At 40.6% G+C, this 27668-nt stretch overlaps 1 protein-coding gene across 6 annotated transcripts in view; it reads left to right on the top strand.

The window, feature by feature from the left end:
* Positions 1-713: 713 nt before the first annotated feature.
* The window catches only part of CEP78 (centrosomal protein 78), a 31370-nt gene continuing 4415 nt past the window's right edge, over positions 714-27668 (top strand). Inside the window, exons 1-13 of one of the 6 annotated variants that reach the window (XM_040579757.1) lie at positions 714-790; positions 3380-3654; positions 3802-3977; positions 4578-4650; positions 5173-5276; positions 6034-6208; positions 8064-8177; positions 8424-8488; positions 12783-12891; positions 14412-14547; positions 15500-15545; positions 16720-16863; positions 25990-26067. In XM_040579757.1, the coding sequence (XP_040435691.1) occupies positions 3402-3654; positions 3802-3977; positions 4578-4650; positions 5173-5276; positions 6034-6208; positions 8064-8177; positions 8424-8488; positions 12783-12891; positions 14412-14547; positions 15500-15545; positions 16720-16863; positions 25990-26067 (1473 nt within the window). In that variant the 5' untranslated portion in view covers positions 714-790; positions 3380-3401. The other 5 variants (XM_040579760.1, XM_040579755.1, XM_040579756.1 and 2 more) reach the window with 5 other exon arrangements.

The following is a 27668-nucleotide window of genomic DNA, read 5'->3' as shown; positions in this document are numbered from 1 at the left end:
TAAGTCATAAGGTTTCCCTACCTATAGACCTCATGTATATGCTTCACTAACAGTACAGATATGCACTGTGTCTAAAATGCTGAAGGACTGTTTGCTTTCTTCCAGCACTGCATGTAAAAGCTTTGGTATTTTTTTTTTTTAAAGGAACAGGCAAGGCTAGTTTACATTTAGCTGTAAAATTTGTCTAAAATCTGTTTTTAGACCTCTCCTGGTTTAGATCTCTCCTGCCCAGCTCTGGTCTAAAGGCACACAACGCTCCTGTGGGGATGAGGGGGCAAGGAATGTACTATACGGTCCCTGCCCTCACTCACGCAGTAGCACTTACACCGCAGTAGCGACTCCAGTAGCTGACTGTACCTCGCCTGGAGCCGGTCACCTCGGGCGGCAGGCCACACACCCGCAAGGCGCAGGGCTCGGGCCAGGGGTCGCCGGGCCTGAGGGGGCGCAGCTCCTCGCCACCGGCCTGCGCTCGGGTACCAGCGCCCGCGGGAACGGGGAGGCCGCGGGAACGGCGCGCACAGCCCCGCCACGAGAGCCCGGCCAGAACGCGGCGGGGGGGCCCCAAGCACCCTCAGGACTCGCCGCCGCCAGCACCCACCCCCCCAGCTCCGCCGTGGCCAATAAGCGCGCCCCGTCCCGAAGCGAGGCTGGCCGCGCGCTGGGAATGCCCCGCCCCTCGTGCGCCCGTGCGACGGTCACGGCGGCAAAGAACGCCCACGCACCTGCAGCGGCGAGGGGCGGGGCGGGGCGGGGCGACGCGGTCTGGCCGTTGGGCGCGGCCATTTTGAATGTGAGAGCAGGAGGTGGGGGGGCGGCAGCCTCGCGCGCTACGTGGCGGCGGGCGGGCCGGCGGCGGTTGGGATCCCAGGGAAACCGGCCCAGCGCCGCGCGGAGGCGGGCGGCTCCTGTAACGGTTTGCGGCCGCCGGCGGGTCGGGAGGAGGTGCGGGTCTGCCGCCGAGGCCGGCGGCGCGCCTCAGCGGCGGATCGCGGCCTGCGGGGCCGGGGCAGGGAAGAAGGCGGGTAACTCCTGGGCGATTGTGTCCGTGTCACGACGGAGGGGTGGGGCAAGGGGGCTGGTGGCCCGTCTGGGAATCCGCAGGGGCCGGCTGTAGGCCGCTTCCGAGAAGGTGGGACCGGCGGGGTGGGGGGGAACGACTGTCGCTGCTCCCCCGCCCCCCACAAGCGCCTCTCGTATCTCTGTGGCTGATCGCGAACAACGCGGTCCGCCGTCCTGCTGGTTTAACGGTGTACTTTTTTGAGGAAGCGGAGCACTGAGGTAGTTCTCGGACTTGGTGGCAGTATTTGGCGGGTGAAAAATGAAAAAAAAACTATTTTACCCAGTTGTAACCAGAGTTATTTGCGTATGTTAGGTGGATGCTGTATTATATACTTAATGGTGATCCGGCAGGTCAGATAAGTGTTTAGCCCCAGCTAAACATCAGGGCATGCTTAATAAAGTGTGGAAGAGAAATAAGCATGTGGTTAAGCTTCCTGTGTGTGTTTTGCATTCCGGATGTAGGGCATGGTCATTATTTTGGTGGTCAGAGGTCTTGTATGGAATTTCCCCCCCCTCCCCTTTCGATGTTTGCCTAGCTGTCTTTTGAATTGCTGTAAACTTACAGCTTCCTAAAAACTTAACATAGGACTGGATTTCTCAGTTTCCCAATGTACTTTGTTCCTTTTTTTAATTTTTAGTTTGATTTGTCACCAGCTAGTATCATCTGATGTCTTCTTGCTTCTGTATGGAGAGAGATGGTAGACTATAGTCCCCTGTGTATATTGTTAGAGCCAGTCATGGTGTTCTAGGATTGCATCAGATGGACTAACTTCCATGCAGAAGAGTTCTCATTTACATAGTTTTTTCTCAATTGGAAGTTATTGTGGGTCTGCTTAGTTTGACCTTTTGCCTTTCTACCTGCAAGTACGTTAAACTTTGGTGCTAGGGCCAAGAGCTCCTTTCTTTACTTCAGTTAGAGGTGTGTTATTCAGGTGTTGCCATGAAAGTCACGGTGAAAGCATGTTGCTTAAAAGGCTAATAAACCTTAAAACGCTAATAATGTTGTGCATCAATACATCACCTGAAGTCAGTGGTGCTTTACAACTGATGGTCACTTCTTGAAGCTGAAGTGTTGGATTACAATGTAGTCATTCCTGTTCCTGTGGCCACAGTGTGATCGTTATCTAATGCTAAAAAAAAGAAGTAAAAAGCTATAGAGGAACTATTATTAGAGTTTCTATTCCTATAACTAATAAGTTTAAATCATCTAAATACTAATAATGTGATTTTTAAAATTCTAAATTAAATTCTTACAAATGGCTGTCCTCACATGATTGTATGTATCCAGTAATTCTTGTCCGCTGTTGACATGCAGAGTGTTTGGGAAGACTTCTAGTGTTTAACAGTATGAAAAAAAAAATATTCACAGTGTGAACAATGTTTGATATCCCATGTGGAATAGTTAATGCTGTCTTGAGTAATAAATAAATAGATGAATAAATGGGTCTTCTGAATATATTGACAGATATTCCTGTTGAGGCTGTGGAATTACTTAATAGCTGTGGCATAGCAGTAGCAGTATATAGATTCTGCTTGGGGTTAGTACTGTTTTGCTATGCAGGCACTAATGTGTTAACAGAAACTTAGCCTGAAAAGTGTTTATCCTTACACTGAGATAAGTGTATAACCAGCAATGGCAACACTATTTATGAAAACACACATGTGTGTATAACCAGCAATGGCAACACTATTTATGAAAACACACATGTGTGTATAACCAGCAATGGCAACACTATTTATGAAAACACACATGTGTGTATAACCAGCAATGGCAACACTATTTATGAAAACACACATGTATGTATAACCAGCAATGGCAACACTATTTATGAAAACACACATGTTATTCTGTGTTATGAGAATTTAGACTTTTGAATAAAGTAGCAGAGAAGCTCACTACTAGTTCTCTATGGAATCATCATTGGTATCCCTTGATCTTGGATCAGGGAGTGTCCAAGGCTTTCAGGAGTGTGCAGACGCTGACACTACAGAATTAAATTTTGAGATGAAAACAAGAACTTTACAGCAATTAGTGCTTGAATATTAGGCCTTTTGTGTTTTGGGTATTCCTACTTGTGTGGGAGAATAAAAATGTGGGTTGTTTGTTGTTTTTTTTTCCACCCTCTTTTGCATTCAGCTCTACTTACACAGTTAGTGAGCGTCAATGTTTTAGCTGCCATATCAAAGACATGTAAATGCTATATGGTATACATGATCATACTCATGTTTTGGGTATGCACGTTGAATTGAGACTGTTGTGAAATCAACTATACACTGGAAAAAGTTTATATCTTTTTATTTTTTCCCTCCTTTATTTTAGAGACGTTTGTCACATAAAAGGAATGATTGAGTCAGTCAAAATAAGAAGACGGTGCATGCAGGATTTCTACTCGCACTATGAACATCTTTGTGCTCTTCAAGGCTCTGTCCCACTGAAAGCTGTGAAGGCTAACCTGACTCAGGGTGCTCTTGACCTAACTGTAGATCGCATCAAAGCTGCTGATTGGGCACCACTTCTGAATGCTGTCAGGCATAATAAGACTCTGACTTCTATTGGAATAAGAAGTTACCATCAACAGGGTCTTGAAGAATCAGGTTTGTAGTGATGGCTGTAAAAGATAAATATGTTGATATATGCATTTTTTTGTGATTGAATACATGGGGGAGGAATTGTAATACCTAAGGAATGTTAAGTCAAAAGTGACTGGATTTTACTGATGGTTAATTTTTGTTGTTTACTAGGTGTTGAAAGATATAAAACATACTTTAGAAGGAGAATTCCAGCAATTCGATCAAAAGACTTGACTGGCCAACTATGCAAAGCTGTCAAAAGCTGTCTCAATGTATCAGATGTACTAAAAAATTTAGAACTGCAGGGTTTGCTTCTGAGGGAGAGAGATCTAATACTTTTAACAAAGGTGAGAATATATATTAGTATACAAATAAATGGAAAATATGCTTAGAATGTAGAGAAGTAGCAATGAAATTATACTCACAGACAGGGATGTTCTTTCTAAGATACTGTTGTGTTATCCATGATATGAATTACTCTGCCGAGACATTTAGTATAGGCTAGTTTTGCTGAACCTGTCAAAATCACATAACCTTCCCTTGCCCTGATTCATCAGGGCTTATTAGAAAGATCCTAGCCACATCTATACCATGTGTTTGGGGCATATAACTTAAGATTGTGACTGAAACTTCTGTGCATGTACATAATAGAAGGCAAATTGAGGGACACCAAGGAGATGAAAACAGGTCTTCAAGATGTGTTAATGCAACACTGTCCGGTTTGCTCGTGAGTGGCTTCTATGAAAGGAGATTGCTGCTTGTTGCCTGTAAGCTGCAGCTCCCCGGCTTAAAGAGAGCTTTAGGGTTCACTTGTTTTGATCTTCCTCTGAAACCCCTAGAGTTTCTTGTAGGGCGTGCAGGGAGGTCTGAGCAGTTTGGATGACTTGGTCTTTTCTCTGTGTTTTTGCTTTTCAAGCCAGTTAACAAACATTGCTTTTATTCTGAAGGGTTTGGCCACAGCTTCATCTCTGGAGAGTGTCTCTTTAGCCTACTGTCCAATTGGAGACAGAGGATTAGAAAGTAAGTTCAGGATCAAAAACATGTAAATATACTTCCCACTTTTTTTAGTCCTTGAAATACGTAAGTTTTTTCAATAATTTCATTCCTGTTTTAAATTTGTATATAGTGACTAAAATAACAATCTTTCCTTTATTCTATGTGACTTAACAACATTTAAAGACTTGAATTTCCTCACTTGGTGCTAGTAAATAGCCATACTACTTTATAATTATGTTTATACTTTTATTTAAAGCAACAGTCATAATATTTGTTTAAGATTAACTCTTTCTTGATGTGTTCATGTTTACAGAAGTTGTTCTAGCTTGTTTAGCTTGTTTGTACAGTCTTTGCTAAACACTTGTACTAGAAATATATGACCTTTGAACATAAATGTATTTGAAATACGCTTTGTATTCAACACTAGTTCTTTGTCGAGCCTTTTGCCTGTTGAAGCTGATTCAGCTTCTTAATATAACAGTGAAAAAGTGTGTTCTGATCATCTGGCTGTGGTGTAGATAATATGCATGCTTTTGTTTCCTTCAGCAATCTGTCAGAGTGTAAAGAATTCAGCTACTATCAGATATGTAAACTTCACAGGATGTAGCCTCACATGGCGAGGGGCAGAACATATAGCAAATGTATTAAAGGTAATTTAATCACCTTTCTTAGAACCAAATGTTCACAAGAATGTGAACACATTTGATTATTTTTTCTTCTACTTTCAACCTCTAAATCCATCAAAGTACTTTGTGAGCAGCATATCTGAAGTATGTGAATAGTCCTGCAATTTGTGACTTTGCCACAGGTAGCTTAATTTACTGGTGTGGGATTTAAATGTGGTATTTCTTAGTAAACATCAGTTAAGTAAATAACAGTTCAGACTGATTTATTTTCTTTAAATGAGGATTAGGGTTGTAAATGTCTGATGCCTATTTTGGGAAGCATGTCTTTCGTTGTCACAAATTTTGAAGAATGTTTAAGTGTTCTTAAACATTGGGTAAGAATAATTTGGAGTTTACAGTTTAGAAGCGACTAGTTAACTAATTAGTAATCTTGTGACTAGTACAATATTCTGATTAATGTTAACATTAGTTTGCGTGAAAGCACATAATCTCCTAGTGTGTATATCCTATTCAAGATGCATTGAAAGTGTCTGCCAAAGTAAGGTCGTAAGGTGTTTTTTAGCCATATTTAATATTTAACATTGCAAATCAGATGGTCAGAATAAACATGACTTTAATGTTTAAAAGTTACTTGTGTTTCTTGAACTCGGAAATGGTATAACTGTTTCTTGTATCAGCACTCAAACCATTAAACATCAATTACGAACAAAGATAACTTGTGATCTTGTCATCAATATTGGCTTTGCCCTTGCACTTGGTAACACCTTCTTTGTCTGCAAAGTACCAGGCAATGAAAAGACATGGTGAAGCTTGGGCTGAAAGCCTACGTTACAGGAGACCTGACCTTGACTATATGACTGGCTTGAGGCGGATTACTTTCAATTGCAACATGCTTGTTGGAGATAGAGGAGCAAGTGCCTTTGCAGACTGTCTAGGAGAGGACCTTTGGCTAAAAGGTATTGTGTAATATTGACTCTTAAGATATAGTAGTGGCAGGCAGAAAACTTAAAATTCTCAGTTATAGCAAATGTAGCCAGAAGAGTAACTTGCTGTTTGGCTGGGGAAGAGTAATCTTTTTTTTTTCATTGAAATTTCTCTTCCTTTTTTGAATTGTCAGAGTATCTGAATACCATTGTGTCATCTAGTATTGCCCTCCAGTATTTTGGGGAAGTAATTTATTCTACAGTGTATCTGTCCAAAATGACTAATGGTGGTGGTGTAAGTCAAATACTTACATGCTGAAATTGTTTTATAGTTTGAGCGCCAGGTGTACAGGTAACATGCATACTGATTGAAGAGTATCAGATTAGAGAATGCTTAAGCAAACTGGACATACAGAAGTCCATAGGCCCTAATGGGATGCATCCACAGGTGCTGAGGGAGCTGGCTGATGTCGTTTTGAGGCCACTGTCAATAATCTTTGAGGGCATCATGGTAATGGGGAGGGGTGCCTGAGGATTGGAGTATAGCAAATGTCACTCCTATCTTCAAAAAAGGCTGGGAGGAAAGACCCAGGGGGAGCTACAGGCCAATCAGCCTTACATTGATCCTTGGGAAGGTGGGGATGTGCAGCCATCCAGAGGGACCTCAACAGCCTGGAGAAATGGGCTGATGGAGGAACCTCATGAAGTTTAACAGAAGGAAGTGCAGTCATGTGCCTGGGAAAGATAATCCCATGTGCCAGAACACACAGGGGCTGTGTGGCTGGAAAGCAGCATTGCAGGAAGGGTCCTGGAGGTGCTGGTGGACAGCAAGCTGACCATGAGCCAGCCAAGTGCCTTTGTTGCAGGCTAATGGTATCCTGGGCTGCATTAGGCAGAGACTTGAGAGCAGGTTGAGAGAGGTGGTCCTTCCTCTCTACTCAGCACTGGTGAGGCCAGACGTGGGCTCCCCTGTACAGGAGAGAGTTGGAACTATTAGATTGTCCAGTGAAGGGACTAGAGCAACTGTCATTTCAGGAAAGGCTGAAGAAGCTGGGACAGTTCAGGCTGGAGAAGAGAAGGCTCAGGGCAGGTCTCATTAAGGCATACAAATATCTGAAGGGAGGGTATAAAGAAGGTGGAGCCAGGCTCTTTCCACTGGTGACAGGGCAAGAGGAGGTGGGCACAGACTGAAACACTGGAGTTTCCTCCTGAACCTCAAGAAACACTTCATTACTGTGAGACTGACCAAATACTGTCACAGGTTGCCTGCAGTGGTTGTAGAGTCTTCATCCTTAGAGGTCCTTAAGAGCTGTCTGGACACAATATGGGGCAACTGGCTTTAAGTGAGTCTGCTTGAGCAGTGTTCAGTAAGATGACCTCCAGAGGTCCCTTCCATCCTCAACCATTCTGTTATACATGTGCATTGTGAAATCAGTGCCAAAGCCACGATAGTACTATTTCATGGTGACCACCTAATGTGAGCAAGCAATGAACTTGTAGAAGCATTGACTCAGACTTCTTAGACACAAGTAGTGTGTTTGTACATATGATGTTACCTTGAGCGGTTGAATTAATTGGTAGCTGGGAATATTACATCTACTAGGAATTGTCAAGAACAGTGACTAAACTGTGATTTTATTTTCCTTCCTTTGTAGTTGTTCAGCAGTTATTTCTTACCGTTTATCTATAATACTGATTTAAATTTCTAGTTTTCTTCTCTGAAAGTAATATCCTTGTTGTTACACATAGCTGTTATTCGTTCTCTTTTCTCATGCTTCGTGTTCTGTGAAATGGAGGTTTTCAGCAGGTATGGATTAACTGTATTAGGTATTGACTACAGGTTATGACACTAAATTTATTTTTTCTTTTACCTCCTTAAACATTTTAGCACTTGATTTGCAGCAGTGTGGAATATCCAATGAAGGAGCAAGGTCATTATTAGATGCTCTTCAAACTAATACATCATTAGTGGTACTTGATATAAGAAAAAATCCATTAATTGGTATGTATCTGCATCAACCTGTGTCGTCTTTGTGTTTTTGTTTATGTGTGTGTTTGCTTTCCCCAGTAACTCTGGGTGAAAAAAAAATCTCACTTTTAAGGAAAAAACCTGCAACAGTATATTGCTAAACTTTTAAAATGGGGAAGGGGAGCAGGGTGGGTAATGTGTACTGCTTATTCAGTGATCTATTTGTTTGCATACTTATCATACAGGAAATTCTTAATAAGGTATCTTAATTTGTTCTAGATCACGTTATGATGAAAAACATAATTGAAAGAGTTCTTATGAATGGAAATAGTGCTAATTCAGAGGTATGTCTTAGGCATTTGGGAGTGAGTTTGGGGTTTTCTTCTTAGCTGCCATTGCTTTTTGAAGTTTTTTAGAAGGATGACTGTTCAAAATGAATCTAAAACAGTTATTCTGCTAATAAACAGAAGTCTGACTTTTAAGCAGCTTGAAAACCAAACAAAAACCACTATGAAGAGAAAAACTAAAAACACTAGCAGCAACATGATATTGTATTGGACATTTTGTATGATTTCTTATGTTATTCAAGATGTAACCTGTAAAAAAAACAGGATATCAATTTAAGGAAGATAAAAATGGAAACGTATGCATATACTTCAGCCTTACCACAGAACGTTAAGTAAATACTGCTGCTAGACTGCTGGAAGGCTTTCTACTTCATATGTCTGGTTAACATAGTAATAATCACTTTTCATTTAAAAGGAAAGGAAATCACAATTTAAAATTCAATACTTAATTTACGTTGAAACTTATTTTTTGTCAATAATTTACATAATTAAGACTTTTTTAAAATTTGCTAAAGACTCCTTTTGAGTGCAAACCATCTAAGAAACCAGAGTTTAGTTAAAGTACAGAGCTTCTTGCCATCTTTATCTACTAGTCCATAGAGAATTTACAGGAACATGCATAAACTGAATGTCTGGACTACTTATGATCAGATACACTGTTTAAATGCTGAATCTTTTGTTTATAATACAGAAATCGGATTCAGTTCCCAAAGGAGACAGCAAACAAATGAGTGCGCTCTTGTTCTTGCTTTTACGCAGCTGCAACAATCCCAGTTCTTGTTCTGGAACTTACTGCTCTTTTGGATTTGAAAAGTTTTAAAAGTCAGAGTTGTGGATCTGTAGGTAGTACATGATAAAATGAGAAGTTTGTGTGTAGAATTCCTTGAGGATTAATACAGTTCCCCATTTCAATCTCTTAAAGACTTTCTTTGGAGAAATTGAGGGGTGTGAAGGAGTACTTTTTTCTCCTTGGCAGATGCAATCAATGCTTACAAAGTATTGCAGGGATCACATGAAAATAGCATCTGCCTGGAGATGCTCAATATGATTGGAAAGCTGAACCATGAAAAGAAGCAGCTCTCTGGGGAATTTTCCATGTCCTAAGAGATCACTCGACTGAAAGACATTTGTTTTATATTCATCCAGGTAGTGCAGTATCTTAAGTTCTATTAGGGATGCTAGTAATTCTTCATACCTTGTTAACAAACAATATGAACAAAACAACAGACCAGCAGCTTTCTAAATAACCTTGCTTGTTCCACAAATAAAAACAGCCTAGATCCTTTATTTCCTAAGCTCTGTGACTAGGCTGTTGTAAATAACATTTGCTGTTTATCATGGGAACAGTCCAGGCACTCAAAAAGGGATAATCCACCTGTTTAGCAAGATCAGTGCAAACATTTGATGTTGAGGTTGATACTCTTTTGAAACTGAAATATTTACTACCCTTATCTAGGATTACAGTTGTTTTTGAGCTCAGTTGCAGAAGCCTGGATGTTGCGAAGAGAAAAACAGTTGAGTTCCTTTGAGGTGGTATCTTACTCTATATTGAAAATCAGCAATGTGGGGTTTTGTCTTGTGTGTAGCTGTCGGTGGTGTGTTGTTTTTTAGTGGGTTTTTTATCTTTTTTTAAGGAGTCAAAATGCAGGGAATAAATTAATAAATTGTCAGAGGTGTTAATGAAGACAGACAGTTGGTCACTAAGCTGTGTTGCAGAAAGAACTGCGAGGACTTTCTTCATTCTGTCAGTAGTCAAAGTTCAGCTGTATGATTTTAAAAAAACAGCATACAAGTGAAAACCAATTGAATGTATTTGTGAGAATCCTAATAACGTTCTAAATTCTGGATGTAACTAACACTCTGGTTCTTTCTAGTTTTTAACAAGTTTTATCATAATCAAAAATTTCAGTTATTTTTTAGATTTTCCATGATTTTGTTTGGGGGGGATCAGTTGTAGACTAATTTTACAAATTTAAAGAAGCAATGTTTGTTTCTTGTAGCTTAAGCTTGTTGAACAGAATGCAGTCAGTTGGCATACTTTTTGTTATCTGTGTTCTCCCAAGTATGTGAGGTTTTAGAAAGATGTGCTGGTGTATTTTTTGTGGTGGAGAGAACAGGGGTATTTATCTTTGGAATTATTTAATTTAATAGGAATTTTGTTTTATTTTACCTGTTGTAGTTGCTAGAGATCTGGATTTCATATTGATAGAAAATGAAGAGTCAATTGGACTGTTTAGCCTGTGTGTAGAGACTTGAACGCAAGGTGTAAGATGTAATTTCCTGTGTGAAGCTAATCTGTCACTTACTCTTGCAGCAAGTGGCCTAACTCATACCATGTCTCACCCACAGATAACTAAAGAGTTGCATGGATGATCATACCTAGTACTGTCTGCAGTTTCATCTACCTCTGATCTCAGCTTTTTATCATGCCAAAGGCTAATGGTCATAATTTCTTATGAGTAAAACTCAGTGAAGTGTTGAATTTGTATTGAGAAGTGGCAGAGCTGCACTCTGTACCATCTCACCATGGCACCTGTTGTGTCAATTCCATGGTTTTCCTTATGCAGAAAATATGTTGAGGTGCTGCTATGTTGCTTCACAAAGAGAAGTTTATTGGGCTTTTGAATGGCCTCGTAGTAGTAAGGCATCATAACTACAAAAGTTCATGTCTTGGCTCCCACAAAGAGCTGTTATATAGTATACTGTGACCACTTGCTTACTGGAGACCAGTCACAGCAGCCCTTCCATCCTGTTCAGCATAAAAGCTGGTTGTTTCTCTTTGCTTTTCAGTAGCATGTAGATGCTTGCCTTTTGGGCTGGGTTTTCAGCTTTGAAGAAGAGATGCCTACTGCTAATGGATGCCTTTAAATTTGATGAGCAGCTAAAAAAGAAAGTTGTATTATCCTAGCAGCGCTGTGTAGCTAGTGTAGTGGATTATAAAGGCAGATATGATTGAATGTAGTAAGTGATGAAAGTTTGTGCAGATTCTGGGGGAGACTGAGTAACTTAAAGGAGAAACCCACTGAATGTGTCTATAAAACAAGTTGCTTTCATAGTCTCAGCTCCAGGATTTAGTCATTTTTCAACCCTGTCTTAATAAATTTACTGTCTTTATGCTTAGGTGTTGTACAACAGTAGCAGGAATCTATACAAGAGACAGGCTACTGGGCTAGATGAGCTTTAGGTTTAACCTAGTATAGTGCACTTTTATGTGTGTAGTAAAATAAAATAAAAAATAGACAAAAAGAGCAAAATTAAATTGTAACTTCTAAGAGCAAGAGTATCTTAATTTTCAAGTGAACAATTCACTTGTCTCAGGGGCTACATCCATCTGCAGACCCAGCAAAACTTACATAAGGAATATTTGAGTCCAAAGTTTAAAAAAACAAAAAGGGAAAGTTTTTCTTGCCAGTGATAAACTTGGACTAAACTTGGTTAGTTAGAGCACGGTAATGGCATTTTAGTCTTTGCTGTGCATTAGGTGGGAATAACTTTGGCCTACTGTTCCTAGTACTCTAATGCAGGATTTAGGGCTGATAGAAGCTGTGTGTTATTATCAGCTGCATTTCCTTTGGTGGTTGCTTCAGCATGAAACTTTGTATTAACATAGCTTGATGCACACTGAAAAATAAGTGACAGTGTAACTTAAGAATATCTATGTGGAATAATAAAACTTTTTTATTGGGTAAGGGGAACCTTTAAGAATAGAGCTGTTGCTGACTGGGAAGGAAGTATGAAGTACATCAATTGCCTTTGATGGTCACTGTGTCTTAATTTTAGTTTGGTGACTTTCACTGTGTGAGGGTGAATTTTCATTACAGGCAGTGAAAATTAAACTTTGTATTTTTTTAAAATACTAACTTTATTGGTAATACAAAATCATGTTAGGGAAGCTCTTATTACTCTCAAAAACTTTGGCTTGAGCCAGTCATTTCTAACAAGCCAGCTTTCTGAGAATGAAATTCAAAAGTCAGTTTCCTTTCTATAGGGTTGGTGCCCCTTCTTTTGCTATAAAAGAAGTGTTTTGCACAAGAGAGAGGAAAATATTCAATGGGATATTATAGTGGTGTGTTGGGAACGCTTTCTGATAATGTAGCATTTGGTTGCATTGAATCCGTGTTTGAATTGGGGTTTTGTGGGATTTTTGTTTTTCCTTAATTTTACAGTTTATTAAGTTTTCTGTAACTATCAGTATTCTCCATGTATCTGACAAAACCTTCTCGAATCTTAAATGAGCATCTCTTTAAATATCAGTTACTAAACCAGTTTGTCTTTAAAAATTTTTTTCCAGTATAAGTGGCTGACTTCTCCATCTTCCAAGGATGCTTTGAAAACTAGACCAAAGAAAAGAACTATTATCCTAGGAAGTGGTCGAAAAGGAAAAGCTACTATTCGTATTGGTAATATACTGTGTTTATTTTCTCTGACTGGAGTAAGTTTTGTCTACAAAATAATCTTTTAGTGTTTAAGAGCTTTAATTATAAAATATACAATGCATCTAAATGTCAGTGTTTTGCAGAATACTTGTCTTCAAAAAGCATTCATATGTTCTTAATTCAATAATGTCTTTTCTACCATCGGTGTTTTTCTGTAGGAAATATGCTCGAGTTTCTAGTGCTGCTAGATATGTGGCTGGAAAAATGGTAGGATATGCCAACTTAAATATGTGGAAGCACTGCACGTATTTATTCTGAGCACATCCTTTTCACAAGCTTTTTGGCGGTAGTAAGTTGCCTAGTTCTTCTGATGTTGTAACCCTGCTGTAGGAGACCATCCTCTGCCCGAAGAAGCAAGCATGCATTTTTTTACTGATGTACAAAATGTTCTAAGATTTTTTTTAACTTCATGTAAAGTTATGAAAACTAGTATGTTTAAAATAACATAGGTAATTTGAATATATATAATTCAGTACTGATAGCTGCAATACACTATTTTTCAGTAAGAGTAGAAATTTCACTGTAATACATGTGCCTGTCTTTCATCATCTTTGCTGTAGTTATTTGGAAGCAGAGGTAAGCATAAATCAAGTTGAAGTCTGTGTACAAATGAACTGTGGTGATAAGGGTGATAGAAGAAGAAAATGCCTGACTCAATTACAGTTGTGGTTTTTTTGTTGTTTATCATTAAAATGAGCATCTTTATAATTTTTCTTTATCATTATTTTTATCATTAAAAAATTAGGGGTTTTATCTCAGAGAAACAATAACCTGAGTTCTCACTAGTTTTACTATATGAAATACTAGGTGAACGGTTTTCTGGGCTTGTTAGTTTCTGACTCGGACAGAGCCTGGGGTAGAGTGATCATCCACATGAGATATTTATTCTGAATCTACTTTGAGTCATAGTGTATAATTTTAAACAACAACAATAGAAGACTGGACTAGTGAACATGACTTGTCATTATTATTCCTCTTCAGTGCAGTCATTGCTGGTGTTCTGTAGAAGCAATCAACATGAGTACCAGCTTTATATCTTCAAGCATTTTGCTAGTTACAAAATCAACCTTCTTCACACTACAGCCACTAGAGGGCAATCTGAAGCACAACAGATAGCCTTATTGTCTTTGTGGCCTGTCAAAGCTCCCACCTGAGACAATGGAGTTAGATATCTGAAATTATTAATGTGAATAAACCTCTTTAACTACACAACTTTGCTTCTTTTTTTGAATAACAGCGTCTTACTTAACTGCTGTGTTAGGTTGATGTAAGTATACCAGCTTACAATTGCAAGCAGATAAGCTTTCTTTCTGAGGAGCAAAACAGAAGGTTTTGAACACTTTAGGAAAATTAGGCTGAAAGATTTCCTACAGTTCCTTTTATTAAAAAGGAGTCTTTACTTATGAACAGTAAGCTGTGAATTTATATGTAAATAACTGGGTATAATGAATTCTCTTTTCTCCTATTCTTGCTGTTCAATACAGGATTACAGCCTAAAAAGTCTGTAAGTCCTGGGGGAAAAAATACCTCTGTGAAAGACAGTTACTCACCAAAACCACTACCACCGGGTGCAAAAGGCTTCCTTCCTTGGCGGACTGCAGAACGGGCGAAGAGATGCAGGTGAGGTTTTTCATAGTACAAGGGAAAATACTAAAGCATAAAACCTGCATGATACATGTAGTAAAAGCAGTGTTAGTTTTTTGAAATACATATTTAAAAGTTACACACAAAATTTCACATTGTATCCGTAATGTTGTTCTATTTATATAAATGTTGAGGCTGTTACATAAATTCCATTCCAGTAAGTTTTTAAAGTACACAAAAAGATGTAATTTGATGGCCATAGGAGTATTCAGGTGTAGCAAAAAAAAAAAAACCCAAAACCAAACCCATCATCCTTGCTTGTTCTCTTGTTACTAATGATTTCTCAGACTTACCATAGCTGAAGATGCAATTTAGTTTCCTAAGCTGGTAGTATAGTTGATCTAGCATCCAGTTCGACGTGCCTAGTTTTTTTTCCACCTCTTCTTTCTGCTCCATCTCCCCAATGCCAGTGTAATTATTGTGATCATCTAAGTCCTGTGAAGTAAAATTAAAAATTTGTTATACTTGGAAACCATAATACTGTTATTCATGCTTCCTTTTGAAAGTTTTTGTTAGTTTTTTTTTTTTAAATGGATTTTCTAGACTTTGGCCTCTCAAAATGGAGGCTATATAAATATTTAAACAAAAAATTACTTAGTGCTCTATAACTATTTTTATCAAAAATTGTCTTCCAAAATGCTGAACACCAAAATCCTCCTGTTGACTTTAGTCCATAATAACTGGCTAAGCAAGATGCCTATTGAAGATATTAACGTTACTATACAGTAATGTTGCTCTAATTAATGATTAAGTGGGAGTACTAATAGAACAAAATGAGAATGTAGTGAGTGTTAAAGGATACAGTGCAATGTCTGATGCTGGTTTTAGTCTTACTGCTTCACCTGTCCTAGAATCCTGTGTTTGGAAATGAAAGTAGCAATGATGACATAAATTTACTTTTCTCAGAAGTGTTTTTTTCTGACTTTAGAGGGGGGACAGTGGATAATACTGAAGAATTACCAGTGAAGATTCAGGTACTGTGTCTCTAATATGATGGTTTATTTAGCAAATGAATGTCTGAAAGAAAGTGAAAGTAATCTCAATAGAATCTTACGGTCCGAAAATTAGGACTGGAACATACTTCTAAAGCTTCTCTCTCATAGAATTGCAAAATAATAGTTTATGCCTGCATTTGGTTGAAACTTCTTTGATGCTTAGTGTTACAGAAATGAAAGTAAACTGTCTTTTTGTTTCTTAGCCTTATGAACAAGGTGGGTTGGAGTATGGGTACAGTTCTTCCAGAGACAATAAGGAGAATAAACAGCAATTTTCTCTGAAAGTTTCTGCACCCCTGTTCCTCTCTTTCCTCGTTTTGCTTTTGGACTGCATACTTGTGTTTGCACCCATCTGTGAACCACTGTCATAACATACCAGCAGGGGACAAAACATCCCCTCTTTCTTCATTCTTCTTCACATTTTATTTCCATCTCCCCCCCTGCCCTAACTACCAGGGAAAAGCTGGAGAAGTGTGTTAGTGTGTATTAATGAATTAAATCGGCTCACAGAAGGTCTGATGGTCGCTGAAGCCAGCACACTTATCCCCTGCTCAGGCATAGGCTTCGCATGGATGCAGTGCTTAGGGAAAACCTGTCCAGCACAGACTGTCCACAGGCCGCAGCTCCTTTGGCCCATCCCTCTGCTCTGACATCGGGTCTTCCCTGGCTGGAGTGTGGGTGTGAGCCCCACCGTGGAGCACCTTCCCCTAACCCGATGCTTTGCTCTTTCTCACTATTTATGTTCCCTTCTTTTCTGCTTGTCTAGAATTTTTTACCCTTTCCTAAATACATTTTCCCTGAGGTGCCCCTCTCTTGGCTGAGGGGCCAGACTGTGCCCTGTGGTGGGCTGGTTGGAGCCAGCTGGAAATGGCTGTGTCCAGTGCGGGACAGCACCGACTGCTCCACACAGCAGCTGCCCCTGCTACTAAATCCTTGCCACATATACCCCATATATGCACACATACACTTTTTTCTAATATTGTTTTATGCAATTTAACTTCAAAATTGCATTGCTGGTCCATGTATATGCATTGTAAGGAACTCCGGGAAATGATTCCATTTAAATTAAACTTTTGGTACTATTTAATTTTTGATTTTTACTGCACAGTATAGTGCCATGAATGGATGTATTTTTCTTTTCTGATGTAATTAGACAGGTATTCCTGTGAAAGTGACAGTAGAAAGCGCTTCTACATCTGAAACTGAAGACACAGAAGATTTAGATGATGTTGTCCTTCATCCTGATTCATCAAAATCATTAGATAAGATCAACATGACAAAGTGTCAGCAATTACAAGTAAGAAGCATGTTCCGTGCCTTAAACTCTATAAAGGCGAATTATATCAATTAAACCAAGTTTTATTCAGAAAGTTACGGTTAAGCTAATAACCAGTGATGGAGCAGGATTTCTCTATAACTTAAATTATCCTGCATTATGTCACACAGGTTTTTGCCTCAAAAGATGTGTATCAAATACGCACTGGATTTCTAGTCTCTGAATGTACACTATAAACATATTGTCAAATCAAAGCCATAATAAGAAAGAACTTCACTTAATATACAGAGATGCAATATGCGTAATGACTTTGTTCGAGTCTTGAATCATGCATGGTTCACAAATATTTTGATTGGTGTTATTGCCTGTAGTATTTCCTTTTAGAAATAACATTAAATTACATTTTTAAGGGAAATATTTAGGAGTTGAAATATTGTAATGTTTGTTGTGTAAAAATAGTTAAAAAAATAACAAAGTATGTTAAAGCTCTGTTTCATAATTGAGCTTGGTAACAAATTTTTTTCATTTGCTTTTTATTATTCCCTCTACTTCTTCAGTAGTTTTAAAAAACTAGCAGTAGTGAGACTGAGTATTGCTGGAAATGACAGGGAATGTTCTTACAAAAGCAGGGAAAAACAAAGGGTGTGTTTCAGTGGCTCAGTAATGCCTCTGAGGTAATCTAGCACTATTATAAAGTAACGCCCTCAGGCTCAGGGCATGAATTTTGTTTGGAGAATTTGCACTGCCTGCAAGTGAATGCTGCTAAAAGTGAGACCTGTGGTCAGTCTGGTTTTGGTGGTAGTTGTCAGAGAGTGCCATGCTGGATGAATTAACAGTTCATGTATATAAATATTATGACCATATAGCTGTCTTTATGTAAGTGAAGTGAAGTTGAAACTTAACTTGTTGCAGATATATATGCAATGGGAAAGTTAGGGTGGCTTAAGAGTTACTGTGGAAGGCAAATGGACTGTACAAATACTGCATAAATATGTACCTGCCCTTTTTTTCAGCTGATGTGTACTTCTTTAGGCCTACTCCCTTATTCTCTTGAGAACTTCTGTTCAGGAAGATTTTCAAGGTTTTCACATGGTACTGGGACTTAAAGTTGTATAGCAGCTTTCTTCTTTGTAGGTGATTCATATTACGGGTCATGTGCAATATGCTGACATTGTGCTGTACAGTGGCTACAACAGTCTCATCAAGAGCATTGTGCCTGGAATCATGGAATTCCATGTCATGTGCATGTCGTGCCAGAAACTTTTATGCAGCAAGTATGGTTCTTTCAGGAAACACTTGATGTATTTATTCTTAGTCATTGGAGAGGGAGGGATATTACCTTCAGGATGCACTGCAGAGGCAGATAGTCTTTTGAGCTTTGGGGAAGGGTTGTCATATTTGTGCTTCCTGGAAAGTAAAATTACAAATTTTAGCCATATACCTCAAAATTTATTCCAAATTTCCTATGCTTATAAAGGTTCAGATTTTCCTGTTTGTTTTTTCTTTTTTTTTTTTTTTTTCATTTGAAAACTAAAATATTTTTTTAGGCAATGGTTGCAGGTCTGACAGCCCTGTTTAAGCAGTCTTAACTGTTTGTTTGCCTCACCCATCCTTTTTGTTACACTGATGCAAAGCAAAGTCTCACATTATGGCAGAACCAAACAACAGCTTGTCACCACTGAATTGTGAGGTCTGATTCCCCTCTGTCCCTTAAGTGCTTTTCCATTTGTATCTTCAGTGTATTTTTCATATTTATCTCATCAATAAGACAAGTTGATTCAACTTGCTGAATGCGAAGAAAACTCACGTAGTTCAACAAGAAATGCAGAGTTGTATACCTGGGGAGGAACAGCCCCATGCTGAGGGCAGCTGCAAAGCAGCATTGCAGAAAGGGCCCTGGGGGTCATGGTGGACACCAAGTTAAACACAAGCCGTCGGTGTGCCCCTTGCGGCAAAGGTGAGTGGCATCTTCAACTACATGAGGAGGAACACTACCAGAATGCTGAGGGAGGTGATCCCCTGTATTCAGTGCTGGTGAGACCACAGTGGAGTATTGTGTCCAGTTCTGGGCTCAGTGCAAGAGAGACATGGGCATACTGGAGAGAGTCCAGTGAAGAGTCACAAGGATGGTTAAAGGACTGGAGCATCTCTCTTATGAGGAGAGGCTGATGGAGTGGAGAGCTGTGACTGATCAGCCTGGAGAAAAGAAGGCTCGGGGGAACCACGTTAATGTATGTAAATACCTGAAGGGAGGGTGCAGAGAGGACCTTTCACTGGTGCTCAGTGACAGGACCAGAGACAATGGGCACAAACTGAAACACAGGAGGTTCCCTCTGAACATCAGGAAGCCCTTTTACTGTGAGGGTGACTCAGCCCTGGCACAGGTTGCCCAGCGAGGTTGTGCAATCTCCCTCCTTAAGAGATACTAAAAAAACATCTAGACATGATCCTGAGCAGCCTGTGGTAGGTGTCCCTCGTTGAGCAGGGGGTTGTACCAGACGACCTCCAGAGGTCCATTATAACTTCAGCCATTAAGTGATATTTCTCCAGGTTAGTTTTCAGCCATCTTAATGACTCATATTGGGATACGTGATTAGGTGTGTTCCAAAACTGGAGCATGGGAAATGGCAGAAGTCTGTGGATGATGATGTGAGAGAGGAAGTGGAGGACCATTTTTATCTGCGTTAATTTGGCTTGGGTACTGTCATTATTGTGTCCTTCTGCATAATCTGCATCCCTTATTGAATGTGGCAGGGAGCATTGCTGCAAAGGATGAGGAAAGGCTGAGGTACTTAATGCTTTCTTTGTCTCAGTCTTTAATGGCAAGACCAGTTACCTTCAGGGTACTCAGCCCCCTGAGCTGGAAGATGGGGATGAGGAGAAGAATGCAGTCCCCACAGTCCAGGAGGAAATGGTTAGTGACCTGCTGCTCCACTTAGACATGCACAGGTCTGTTGTGCTGGATGAGATCCACCCAGGTTACTGAGGGAGCTGAAGGAAGTGCTTATTGAGCTTTGTCAAGTATAATCTTCCCTGGGTAAAAAAGCTGGCTGGATGGCCAGGCCCAAAGAGTGGTGCTGAGTGGAGCTACATCCAGCTGGCGGCCATTCACAAGTGGTGTTCCCCAGAGTTCAGGGTTGTGGCCAGTCCTGTTTAATGTCTTTATCGATGATCTGGACGAGGGCTTTGGGTGCACCCTCAGTAAGTTTGCAGATGACGCCGAGTAGGGACACGGAGTGTTGACCTGCTGGAGGGCAGTCAGGCTCTGCAGAGGGACCTGGGCAGGCTGGAGCGATGGGCCGAGGCCATTCCTGTGAGGTTCAACAGGGCTCAGTGCCGGGTCCTGCCCTTGGGTCACAGCAGCCCCACACAGCGCTACAGGCTGGGGCAGAGCGGCTGGAAAGGGCCTGGTGGGAAAGGGCCTGGGGGTGCTGGTCCACAGCCGGCTGGGCGTGAGCCAGCAGTGTGCCCAGGTGGCCAAGGCGGCCAGCAGCACCCTGGCTGGTACCAGACACGGTGTGGCCAGCAGGACCAGGGCAGCGATGGTCCCCCTGTACTGGGCACTGGTGAGGCCGCACCTCGAACGCTGTGTTCAGGTTTGGGCCCCTCGCTGCAAGAGGGACGCTGAGGTGCTGCAGCGTGGCCAGAGCGGGCAGCGAGGCTGGTGCAGGGTCTGGGGCACAAGGCTGACGGGGAGCGGCTGAGGGAACGGGGGCGGTTTAGCCTGGAGGGGAGGAGACTCAAGGGGGGGACCTTACTGCTCTCTCCAACTACCTAAAAGGAAGCTGTAGGCAGGTGGGGGTCAGTCTCTTTTTCCCAGATAACAACAGGACAAGAGGAAATGGCCTGAAGTTACACCAGGGAGGTTTAGACTGGATATTGGGAAAAATTTCCATCACTGCAAGGGAACATTGGCAGCATTGGAACAGGCTGCCCAGGTAGGTGGTTGAATCGCCATTCTTGCAGGTATTTAAAAACTGTGTAGATGCAGCGTGTAGGGGCAGGATTTAGTGATAGACTTGGTAACCACAGGTTAGCAGTTGGACTTGATGATCTCAAATGTCTTTTCCAACCTAAACGATGCTATGATTCTGTGATTAAACAGCTCTTACTGCAGAGCTACTTGAGACAGGGGCTGACTTTAAGAAAAGTAATCCAGTGTATTTCGCTGTAGCAAGTCTTGGTACAGCTTTTCAGTAAAGTGGGAGAACCAGTTATGCTGTAACAATGGTGGGATTGTGGACTGGGAATAAACTTTAAGAGATGGGAACTTCTTAAACCGCCAGTGTGCCAAAAAAACTCTCCAAGCATCCCTTGATATTAGTAAAAGACCAGACTTCTGCTTTAGTATGTAAGTCCTTGAGAACTTCTCTGCACCCTTCTGCTCAAAAAGGGGCTTTAAGTCTACTACTTAGTGAAACAATATTAGTTGTGTTTTCATTTTTTTAAAAAATCCCTTGGTTAACAGAAAGCTTAACTTCTGCTGAAATGAAAAATAAGAACTGATAAATATTCTTCCCTTTCACTAGAGGTAATCTGAAATGTCAGAATTGCCTCTGATGAAGATAGTTGGGGAAACCCTTATATCCTTACTCAAAATTTCAAAATCTAAATGTTGAATTTCACCCTTAATGTGGTTAGCACAGTAACTCTTTCTACACATTAAATACTATGTGAATTACTTAGAAGTAGAGATTGTACTATAGCTCTTCTTTAAAATTCAGGACACGTAATCAAGTAGAAGACCATGGCTAATTAGTTACTGAAGTATTTTCACAGTTTTGTATTTTTAGTTTTTAAACTTGAGTTTTATACCTCTGTCTACTGTTGAGTAGTGCTATCACGTACAGTAATTCTGAGGACTACAGATATATTTGCTATTCAATTTCATCTTAAAGGCTGTCAGTGCTGTTTTCTGGACTACACTACTAGAAGGTTTGGCTCAGTCTTGCAGCTTGGATGTACATTTAGCTCTGATTTATTTTAATAGATTTTTTCTACAGAAAGACTAAAGGATTGTGTAAGCTAGTGAATTTCTGAAAAGCAAATCAAAGAATAAAGTGTACATACACTGTAATTTAATGGTGACATATATGTTTGCACAGGTGCAAGGCATCTTCCTTTAAATGTACGGTTCTGATACTGCTTATGAGAAGATATAGGAGGCATACATGGATGAACAAGGAGCTGCTGGATAAAATAAAACAGAAAAAGGAGGCCTATGGGGGATAGAAGCAAGGACAGGCAGCCTGGGAGGACAGAGAAATTGTCCAAGCAGCCAGGGACCAGGTTAGGAAAGCTAAAGCCCTGATAGAATTAAATCTGACCAGGGACATCAAGGACAACAAGAAAATTTTCTATAGGTATGTCGGTGATAAAAGGAAGACTAGGGAAAATGTGTACCCTCTTTGGAAAGAAATGGGAGGCCTGGTTACTTGGGATATGGAGAAGGCTGAGGTACCCAACAACTTTTTTTCCTGAGTCTTCATCAACAAGTGCTCCAGCCACAGTGCCCAAGTCACAGAAGGCAATGGCAGGGACTGTGAGGATGAAGAACTGCACACTGCAGGAAAAGATTAGGTTCAGGAACATCTAAGGAACCTGAATATGAATGAGTCCGTGGGACCTGATGAGATACATCTGTGGCTCTGGAGGGAACTGGCAGATGAAGTGGCTAAGCCACTATCCATCATATTTGAAAAGTCATGACAGTCTGGTGAAGTTCCCACTGACTGTAAAAGAGGAAACATAACCTCCATTTTTGAAAAAGGAAATAAGGAAAACCTGGGAAACTACAGGCCAGCTGGTCAGTCTCACCTCTGCACCCAGCAAGATCATGGAGCAGATCGTCCTAGAAACTATGCTGTGCTAAGGCACATGGAAAATAAGGAGGTGATTGGTGACAGCCAACATGGCCTCACTAAACATGGCAGGCAAATCATGCCTGAACAAATTTTGTAGCCTTCTACAGCAGGGTTGCAGAATTGGTGGATGAGGGAATAGCAACTGGTGTGAACTACTTGGACTTGCGGAAAGCGTTTAGCACTGTCCTGCATGAGATCCTTGTCTCTAAATTGGAGAGACATGGATATGACAGGTGGAGCACTCGGTGGATAAGGAATTGGCTGGATGGTTGCACTCAAAGAGTTGTGTTCAGTGGCTTTACATCCAAGTGGAGACCAAAAGCCAGTGGTGTTCCTCAGGAGTCAGTATTCGGACCAGCACTGTTTATTATCTTTGTTTAGTGACATGGACAGTGCACCTGCAGCCAGTTTGCCAGCAACACCAAGCTGTGTGGTGTGATAGACAGGCTGGAGGGAAGGAATGCCCCCTAGAGGGACTGTGACAGGGTTGAGAGGTGGGCCTATGGGAACCTCATGAAGTTCCAACACATAGTGCAAAGTCATGCATGTGAGTTGGCGCAGTCCCAGGCGCAGATACAGGCTGGGTGGAGAATGAATTGAGAGCAGCCCAGAGGCAAGGCTTGGGAGTGTTGCGGACAAGAAGTTCAATGTGACCTGGCAATGCGCTTGCAGCCCAGAAGGCCAGCGGTATCCTGGGCTGCATTAAGAGAAGCATGGCCAGCAGGTCAAGGGAGGTGATTCTCCCCCTCTACTCTGCTCTTGTGAGGCCCCACCTGGAGTACTGCGTTTAACTGTGGGGCATCCAACATAAGAAGGACATGGACCTGATGGAGTAAGTCCAGAGGAGGACCGCAAAGATGATCAGAGGGCTGGAGCACCTCTCCTATGAAGATGGGCTGAGAGAGTTGGGGTTCTTCAGCCTGGAGAGGAGAAGGCTCCAGGGAGACCTTATAGCAGCTTTCCAGTACCTAAAAAGGGTCCTATCAGAAAGCTGGAGAGGGACTTTTTACAAAAGCATATAGTAGCGTGAGGGGTAATGGCTTTAAGCTGAAAGAGGGTAGATTTAGATATTAGGAGGAAATTCTTTACTGTGAGGGTGGTGAGACACTGGAACAGGTTGCCCAGAGAAGCTGTGGCTGCCCCATCCCTGGCAGTGTTGAAGGCCAGGTTGGATGGAGCTTTGACCAACCTGGTCTAGTGGAAGGTGTCTCTGCATATGGCAGGGGGGTTGGAACTATGTGGTCTTTAATGTCCCTCCTTCCGTGCAGCTGCAGTATTTGTCAATTTTTTTAAGTCAGCCCATAACCATCAAATATTTTGTACTCTACAGTGTGATAAATCAGGCTTAAACAAAATTACAAAACCTCCAGATTACTGTTTAAAAAACCTTAATAGCTACTATTTTCTAAGCCTTTGTACTTTGAAAATATAAACCAGCAATCTGAAGGAAAAGGTCAGTGTCCACAATGAAAATACTATAGAACTAAGGTTTCTAAAATATAGTTGCTTGCCAAAGAAACCTACATTCTAGAAACTTTAGAATACATCTGCCTGTATGTGCACGTTATAAATTGAACTGTAAGAATTCTTCAAGTCTGTAGTATCTATGGCTGATCTTCAAAGCTAGGATATAGGATTCCGGCTTACATATCAAGCTGTGAGTGTAGAACATTATGGTTGCTATTTTCTGTGATGTGTTTCTGTATCTGTAAAAGAATTTCTAGCTCCTGATATTTCCACATGGCCTGGGATAGATTGCAGTAAGATTGTGGTATTTGTTGAAAGTTGTTCTTAAATATTTCCCCCTCACCCCATGCCTGGGGGCAATTTTGTTACATCGTGTCAGTTAGATACTGTTAAATCTCTTCCCAAATACTGTCTTTGAAATACGGTTTTCTTACACCTTCTGACCTCTGAGAGTCTTTCTCATGGTTCTGATAATAAAGATATGACTGGCTTTCTTGTTCCAGGGCTAGCTTGGTTGATGCTAGTCTAGGGATTTTAAGCGGTGTGCTTCACTGGACAGTTAGCAATAGGCTTGCTCTTCACTGGGGGGGCTATATCTGCAGTGTTTCAGAACCTGCATCTTTGAATCAGATGCAGAAATGTCGTGCAGCCTAAAAGACCTGTGAGGGCCTCCTTGCATTTGTAGGATTGTTTTTGCTATGCATTCTGTTGCACACCAGTCGTCTTGGTTGATAGCTTGCACAAAGTGCAGTGGTATGGTATCGAATAAGCTTTTAATAGTAAACAACGGATTTTAATACTGTTTGGATCTTTGCTTCTCTGTAGAACTGACTGATAAGATGTATACAAAAAGCAGTGTCCTGTTATGTGTATTTGCCCTTGTATAAGTTGTATAGGGAAATTAAGCTTTGTATACTATTAATTCATATAGGTTACCTCTGAAAAATAGAGCAGCTTGATAATTTTAACAGTTTTCACCTTTGGAATAAGAAGACTGTGTTAAGGTGTGCAGGAACAAAGATTCCTGTATTTTCTTCCACTTCAGATGCTGTAATTAAAGATTATATTTATCTTTAATGCTCTGCTGATATGAGAAAATGTGGCATTAAATCCTGACTACTGGTCACTGAAACAGAGAGATTCACTCTTTAGAACTAAAAGTTAAAATACAAGTGTAGGCATCTCATGCCTATGTTTAGTTGTTTGGGTTTGGTTTTGTTAATTCAGCACTAAGCTGCTTAACTCACCCAAACAGCTTGGGATTGTGAAAAACATTTTCTGTTGAAGAACTCAGTGAAATCAATTGGAAAGAATACTATTCTTACAGTTCAGAATCTTATATTCCTAGTCCTGTAATAAGGAACAAAATCCTGGATGAAGAACACATCCTGAAAATCTAGGTACGGCTACTAAGGATTTTTTTTAGAGCCCAGTTTGAGCTTTTGATGAGGTAGATGTATTTAGTTAAAAACTGGGTTTGAAAAAGTGAAGGAGAAGAAGACAAAGTAGAGCAGAACGTACATTCCTGATGGTAATGTCATAGGCCCAAGAGACTTGTGTTATAATCTTGTGTTATCTCTTGCTATACTGCAAATCTGTTAAGTGAACCATACTTATTTCCACTTTCCTATGTTAAGCTTTTGCATACTAGAATTGTGTACTAGTAGATCTCTGTCATCTATATTTGTAGAAAATAGGTTATTGCTTGGAATGCTGTGTGCTAGTTGTTAATTGGACATGTTGAGTTTTTGTATAATATTGCATGTTGATCTGACATTTTGAGATAAATTTCATGAGTTTGTCTGTTTTATGATAGCTGGAGCTGGAGGAATGCATGGAAAAATTAACGGAAGAACAAAGAGCCAGAGTAAAGGCTGAGGAACGGGTAATGGAGGTAACGATATTTAATTGTTAATGATCTGTACTTTTAAAGGAGGCAGCAACCAAACTATCCGCTTGCTTAATTAGGAGTAATTATCAGTGACCTCTAACATGGTAGCTTCCAGAGTTTTGGTTCAAAGTCACATGGATCATTTACTAGCCTAAGCACAGTGATGAAATCTGCGTTTAGTAATGTGTGTTTGTTCTCCTGATTGTACCAGAGCCTTGAACTCCAGATCAAGCTACTCTTTCAATGTTTCATTCATTAGGTGTATTACTTACGATCTGGGGCATCCTGATGTTTGTTTTTCTTGAGAAAGTGGTTAAATCTGTTTGCAGTTTGCAGCAGATGGATAGTTCTTTGAGGTTTCCCACCTTCTGTATCACGCCTTATGCTGAAAAGCTGTTTGTTGTAAATGTTGTTTAATTTGGCTTATTTGTCTCTTTGATTTTTAAGTTTTGTTTCCGGAGGGAATAAAAATATCGGATAGTTTTCTGCATGACATGTTGGCCATAGCTGTCAGTTGTTTTGAGGCACAGTTTTGCATTGTGACAGAACCAAACTAACAACTTGTCACACTTAAAATTGTGAGGCCTGTTTCCCCTCCGTCCAGTGTTGCTGACTTAAAAAGATCCTTTTGCATCAGGAAGCGGAATTTCTTGTAATAGGCTTGAGTGTAAAATAGTGTCAATGAATGGGTTTGGTTCTTAGATGTGATCTGAAGCAGAATCAAAGTAGTGGTACACTTTGCAATTTGAGCAACCCACAGTACAAGCAGCAGATATCCACAGAGCGCTCTGAACTCTACAAGATTGATCATAGTCCTCCAGTGCAGCCATTCCCATCCTCCCGTAATGTGAAGTGCACCAGTGTGCTCTGCTGGATATCTGTCATTTGAGTAGTTAAATGCTTTTTAAGGCTAAATACCCACTGCAAGAAATGTTTCTCTGTCATGCTAGACCACTTGGACCTAGCACCTTGTCTCAAGAGAAGGGATAAACTAAGTAGCAGTAATCTCTGAAATTGTTCATTTTGATGTTACTTTAACAGCTATAGTGTGCTACACAGATCCATAATTTTTTGTCCTTCTCTCATAAAAGATGAAAAGGAAAGCCTGTGGTAGCAGTGATTGCATAGCTGTAATCTTAAATGAGTGTCTGAGTTAACGTTTCCCTCAAACACAAACCCCTGTATATCCTGCAGTTATCATTCAACTTCCAGTTTGTCATTGATTTGATTAATGTTCAATTTGGAGAAAAATCGGATCATCTTGAACTTTCAGTTTTGGGATGCACAGTGCAGGGGAGAGGTACAGTAGTACCCCTTAGATACCAAGGGGTGAATATAAGGAGACCATTGGCCTTCGTTAAAGTTTTTACTAGTAAAATAAATTCTTTGGTGTTAATGTGTCATATAATGCATGCAAGATAACATGATATGAAAGCTAGGTTTTTTTGCTTGTACTTGCCTCTGCAGTATTCTGTACATACGGAAGACTGCTGAGCCAGCAGTTTTGAGTGCCTGCAGCAATTTCACTATGGTAGCATAGAATTGTAGCTGTGGATAAACAAACCTGCACAGAGCTTGATATAACAGTGCCCTAAATATTTCTG

The sequence above is a fragment of the Falco naumanni genome, chromosome Z (genome assembly GCF_017639655.2).
Source record: "Falco naumanni isolate bFalNau1 chromosome Z, bFalNau1.pat, whole genome shotgun sequence".
Lineage (NCBI taxonomy): Eukaryota > Metazoa > Chordata > Aves > Falconiformes > Falconidae > Falco > Falco naumanni.
The sequence above is the reverse complement of the archived record's forward strand: the minus strand, read 5'-3'. Positions and strand labels throughout refer to the sequence as shown.